Here is a 6,000-nt window from a genome sequence, read left to right as displayed (position 1 = left end):
TAAGTAAAGGGCCACTGGAAGGCTCAGGGGTTTCACTTAAGTCGTTTTGTGCTCAATTTATTTTCTTCATCACAGGAGACAGTGTGAGATGGTTCGGCTAACAGTTTTTAGCATGCTATTACACCTCATTGATATAGATGGAAGATGTGCCGCCTTCAGCAGCCACCGATTATCCTCCACCGCACATGCAAGATAAATGTCTGGAGCACAATTAACCCTGTGTGATTCATTCAGTGATCACTAAAGTTGCACTATGTAAGGATTGGCCGAACAAATAGGGGGCAGCTAATCACCAGAGTAACCGCTAAATGCTCGTATCTGTAGCTGCCATTAGCTGCTTAGCTCGGTTAGCTGTGCAGCTAGTGGTCCGGACTGGGAGCTCAGAACAGCAGGGGTGTGTTGGTGTTTACATCGCTAGTTCAGGAGCTTTGGATCTTCAGCAAATCATCTCTGCAAGAATACATATGATAACATCAAAACTGTTATTGCCTCACTGTCTTTCGATAATTTTAGTTAATTTTTGAATGTTTTCAACTAAAATTCTTACATATTGCACCTTTACCACTGCTACATTCATAAGTAAGAAGCAGCAAGTCCAATCTAAAGATGACATTTATTAGCGCAGATCATGTGTCGTTTTCCTCGCTCATTGAAACCTCCATCTGTCTTCCACTGTGTTAGCTCCCTCAGGGCTAAACCTCTCTGCCTCATGCCACTTCCTGCTCATCAATCAGTCAATTACTGAAGGACTTCCAGGTCAAGGTTCAGGAGGAAAACACATTTCAGCCCTCCTCAGAGGGTTCCTCTACTGTACAGAGAGAAGAAAAAGAAAAATTTTGACAAAGTTGGAATGCACAGGGCGAGTGTAGCGCCGTCAGCCTTCGCTGCATGATAAAGGTGAAGGTGAGGGAAAATCCATTTTAGTATTTTTTTTCTTCATAAAATATAGAGTGCAGTTGAAAAAACAAAACAAAAGAAAAACAGTGTAAGGATAAGAGGGGGAGGCCAAGGAGGGAGAAAGCAGGGAGGGGGGACAGAGCGGCTTGTGAGATCAAGGTCGTATCCAGGCTTTAGTATTGGTATTCTCCTCAGTGTTAAAGTGATTCTCCCAGTGAATAGTGTTTTCATTCCTCTCCTGAATGAGATTCACAGGAGCATGGAGAGAGAGGGAGAGAGAGACATGACAAAGAAAAGAGAGAGTAATTCCCTCTCTCTCTCTCTCTCTCTCTCTCTCTCTCTCTCTCGCTCTCTCTTCCTCGCCCCCCGTTCGTTCCCCCCTCGGACATACAATAGCGAATGAAAATACAGCGTGGGATAAACAACTTTTATCAGACTGGAGCAAATGAAATCGACTATTTTATTCAATTCTTCATCCCTGAAGCATCCCTTACTCTATCTACCGAGCAGGATCTCACCCCTGCAGCTTCGACTCAGAGAGAGAGAGAGAAAAAAAAGAGAACATGCTTTATGCAAATTAAATGCTTTATTCTTGATTAGATTACAGACGCAATAATTGTCTTGGATGATTTATGGGTGTAATTTGTTGCCACAAACTGCAGCGAAAAAAAAAAGCTCAGTTGCCATGGCTTGTGCGATGAAGACGTTAGATCAACACAATTTAGGGCATCTGCTATAAAATCCACTCCAGTGGGCACATATACATTACATTCGAAAATTAGCTCGTTGAGGACATTGTGCTTTCCAGGATTTAAAGGTAAATAATCAAGAAAGGGTATTACTTTTCCAGGAAATGAGCAGCCGTCACGCGTATTGAGTCAGAATAGAGAGTCAACAGTTGGCATTTAAGGCAGAGAGTGAGTGCAATGAGAAATGAGATGAAGAGAAAAGAATGGAAAGAGCAAGCCTGCAGGTGGCTCTTAAACTATTGCTGTGGTAAATTGAAGTGTTCAACAGCCATACTGATGCACCGATTTAGTCCGTGGTAGTCATCGGCCTGTAGGAGTTAGGATGTGGGATTGCTACCCTTGTAGCAGACTGACAAGTGGGAAATTAGGCACTTGCCATGCCATCCCACCCCATCTCCAGGTACTGCTGGTACTTTACAGCAGGCTAATCTCACCAAGAGCTCACCCACTTCACTAAGACCTGTCACACACACAGAGAGAGAGAGAGAGAGAGAGAGAGGCTCTTCTTCTTCTCTGCCTGACATCGATCTATGACGCATATTACCACCCTAATCCAATTAATTCTGTTTCGCTTGCAACACGGCTCACTTGAGTCATCGAAAAATGCATATATAAATATATCTCTGACAGATTGCAATGGGCCGTGCAAAATGCACAAACAGCTAATTCAGGTGGACTTGAATTTGTTTGGCTAACTCCTTTCTTTTTCCGCCTCTCCTCGCTCTCCCCCTCCAGGCTTCTGCGTTTTCTTTGTTTCACACAAAGAATGCACAAGCCGAACAGGGGAAGTAATTGAGGAGGCATTCAGGTGAAAACAGATTTGTGTGACAAACTTTGTTATTTTTCTCTTTCCCTTCATCCCTCCCCATCTCTTCCCTCTCCTCCTCTTCTCCCACTTCTGTGTCTCTTTGTGCAGGCTGAGGTAAATCCTTAGCAGAGGACCAGCAGCAGCAGCAGCAGCAGTGTTGGTGCGACCATGAGGTCAGAGGCCTTGTTACTCTACTTCACGCTACTGCAAATAGCCGGGGCGGGCTTCCCCGAAGACAGCGAGCCCATTAGCATCTCACACGGCAACTGTAAGTATATCCTTATTTCTTTCTTCCTCCTCTTGTGCACTGTCCCTCCACTCATTACAAGTCCTCCCTCCCTCACTCACCCTGCTCTCTTTTCCCTCTCCTCTTTGTCTTCCACGTCGCAAATCCCTCTCTTGGTATCTCTCTCACTTGTTCTATCCCTTCTGCTCCTCCACATCCCTCTCAACCCCTTGCTTTCCTCTGCAACCCCCACCTCCCCCCCACCTACACTGAATACATTTTGAAGGCATGGAGTGTAATTTGGCGCCCAAGGATAGCCTCTCTACGCACACAAAAATGAAGGACTTAAAGCAGCATTTGAAACGGAGCCCACCCCACATCAAAGGATAATCCGCTATTTTCCTGTCGGGCTCCTAATGCTGTGTGTGATAGTCTAAACGCTGTTGCAGGCTATAAAGATACGGTCATTGTTTCCTCTGTTTTGCTCTGTGTTTCTCACTCTGTCCTGCCCCGTCTTACTCTCTCTCTGGGCCTTACGCTGCGCCCAAACGCTCCTGGCCAGGAGAGCTGAAAGAGAAGCCGGCCAACCTCACATAGACCTGCTCTGTCTATCAGACTCTTTGTTCAAACCAGGCTGCTTTCATCCAAAGCCACCAACAATAGAACGATTGCACGGTACAGTGCAGAACATTTTTAAACTACAATTTATGGTCAAGAGGAGGAGCTCAACAAACAACAGCGGTCGGGTTGTGGGTTGATGTTTGACCCAAAGCCCGTGAGACATTCGATAAAAACAATGAAACTCATAGTTATTGCAGTAAAAGGTTACAGCCATGTGTCCTGGGAATTATGTCTATATAAAGAGCTGCACGATTATTCAAAAAATAATCAAACTGCAATTTAGCTAAGTGTGACATCTTTTGATAAAAGTAAAATTTGTGACAAAACAGCATTTTAAAGAAGAACTGTAGTGCTGATGGTGTTCTCATGATGTAAGAAGACATGTTTGTTACAGACCCCAACACATGTCACATCATCACGTTTTTTTTCAGTAAAACTCTTTTGAAACCATATTGTGCAGCCCTGTTCATATATAACTAATTTACAACAGCCAATATGTTTTGAGGGAAACTTAATGTCAACCAAATTACGGTTTCTTACGTTTTTTTCCTTCAGTCAAAAGGTCTTTTTAAAAAGCCCGAAGTCTGCATCAAAGGGAGCTCCTCTCTCCCACAGAAAACACTGTTCCTGAAGGGCACACCACATAACCATGTCACACATTTGCATAATTTCTACCCATAGTCAAAGTAGAAGTGAAGCTAACTGGAACCTGAAAACACGACAAAGCTGGTGAGTGGTGCTGGCTCAGGCGTGTGTGAGCTGACCAACCAGAGCAGACTGGGTGTTCGGGAGGAGGGCCTTAAAGAGACAGGAGCTAAAACAGAGCGTCTCAGACAGAAGGGGAACATGGTGCTGCAGCACTGGACAGTATGAGAAAACTGATGTGTTTTTGAGCACTTAAGCATATAAACCTATTCTAGTAGCAACCCAAAATAAAATTCTGAACCTGAAAATGAGCATAATATGACTCCTTGAAGATACTGAGGAAATGTTTTAAATGTCAAAATATTTTTTGTTTTGTTAAGACACTGGCAGCACTTCGTTTCAATAGAGGATCAAAGAACATTCGGAGCATAATTCAGGCAGTGATTCTCGAAAACAGTTTAGTTATATAGATTTGTAATTTTGAGGAGACATTGTAAAAGGTGAACACACAGGCATTCATTTTTGTCCTTTTGTTCTGCAGACACAAAGCAGTATCCAGCGTTTGTAGGCCACAAACCTGGCAGGAACAACACCCAGCGACACAGACTGGACATCCAGCTCATCATGATCATGAACAGGACGTTATACATCGCTGCCAGGTGAGTGATAATAGCAGCTTTTTGAACATGTGTTCCTCCTCAAATACTGTTGCTGTGTCAGACAGAAACATCCTGCAAGTTTTACTGCTTTTCCTTGTGGAATCAAGCCGGCCACTGTAGATTAGGATTAATTAAACTGAGAAAGTCTGGTTCCAGCGGGATTATTGAATCCTTCATCATCCTCTCTCATATTACAGCCACTGATTGAATTTGACTTTCAGCTATGATTCTCATCCATTGCTGCCAGTTGAGGATTGTAAACACGTATTTCTCTTTTTAACTCTGTGATGGCTGAAGGCTCTGATCCGCTGGGGTCAGGCAATCGGCTGAACCTCGGCGCCATGCTGTGCTGTTTTTGCTTAAAGTTTTGGGAATCAAGAGAAATTGATTCTGAGACTTTTAAAGCACTTTGCAGCCTGGACGTTTTTTCTTTCATTAGCTCTTTGTTGTTTTCTATTTTTGGCTCACCGTCTGCCAAAACCCTGTTTACCTCGTACGATGTCCCCGAAGACTTGTGCCCTGTTTTGGTTTAACATCAAGGCAGACAAACACACGCCCACACACAACCAGATAAAGATAAATTAAACACTTATCACAAAGGAAAGAGTCTCCATTTTTATTATTTTTTTTTGAAAATATGCCACATTTAGAGTCTAAATGCACCATCCAAACAGCCCTAAAGCACATTTTGTGTTGTCAATGAACATTAATACACAACTAATACAGAAGTTTGGACTCCTTAGCCTAGTTGCCCTCGCCAATCGATTTTTCAAACTCTTTGTTTCTGTGCCTGGCTGTTTTTTTTTTCCCTTTCTGTCACCTGCCTTTATTGCTTTCTGTCTACCAGTCAATGTGTTTCTCCCCTTTACTTGTGTGACTCAACTTTCACAGATAATACAGCTCAATTACAGCATCTGGAGCCATGGAGAAAACCAATATTGATTTTGACTTCTCTCTTGTCATCAGTATTTTAGACATGTTCATGTTGCTTCACCGCTGTAAAAAAAAACAGTCAGGGCCTTGTCCAAAACAGGCAGGTTCGCCTTCAATGCAGCATTGAAAAAGTTAATAAAACAGCTCCTTTTACGTTTGTTCTTCGCCGTCCGTGGATAATTGAGTGGCAGGCTTGATTGGATACTGTTAGACGCCACAATAGGGGTCTTTCTTTGTTTTCCTCCCAAGCATGTCAAATTAAGTGGCTGAGGGAAACTGCTGCTTTAAGTGGCAGCGCTTTTTAACATATCTGTGGTCATTAAGAGGAGGTGTGTGGAAGGAAACAGAGCAAAAGAGAGAGCCTGTGTGTGTGTGTGTGTGTGAGGCTTTGGTCTGCCTGTCGCCCACCTGCTCCACATGGGGTGGCAGGGGCCTGAGGGGTAAGGCAGGGAAATGAGACAC

At 43.6% G+C, this 6,000-nt stretch overlaps 1 protein-coding gene across 1 annotated transcript in view; it reads left to right on the top strand.

Annotated features, from left to right (window-relative positions):
• Positions 1 to 2,622: 2,622 nt before the first annotated feature.
• sema6a (sema domain, transmembrane domain (TM), and cytoplasmic domain, (semaphorin) 6A) overlaps positions 2,623 to 6,000 on the top strand; it is a 67,913-nt gene continuing 64,535 nt past the window's right edge. The window contains exons 1-2 of the mRNA XM_073467066.1: positions 2,623 to 2,722; positions 4,488 to 4,605. Of these exons, the coding sequence (XP_073323167.1) occupies positions 2,623 to 2,722; positions 4,488 to 4,605 (218 nt within the window). The remainder of the gene's footprint in view (positions 2,723 to 4,487; positions 4,606 to 6,000) is intronic.

This window comes from Pagrus major, chromosome 5, assembly GCF_040436345.1.
Source record: "Pagrus major chromosome 5, Pma_NU_1.0".
Taxonomy (NCBI): domain Eukaryota; kingdom Metazoa; phylum Chordata; class Actinopteri; order Spariformes; family Sparidae; genus Pagrus; species Pagrus major.
The sequence above is the reverse complement of the archived record's forward strand: the minus strand, read 5'-3'. Positions and strand labels throughout refer to the sequence as shown.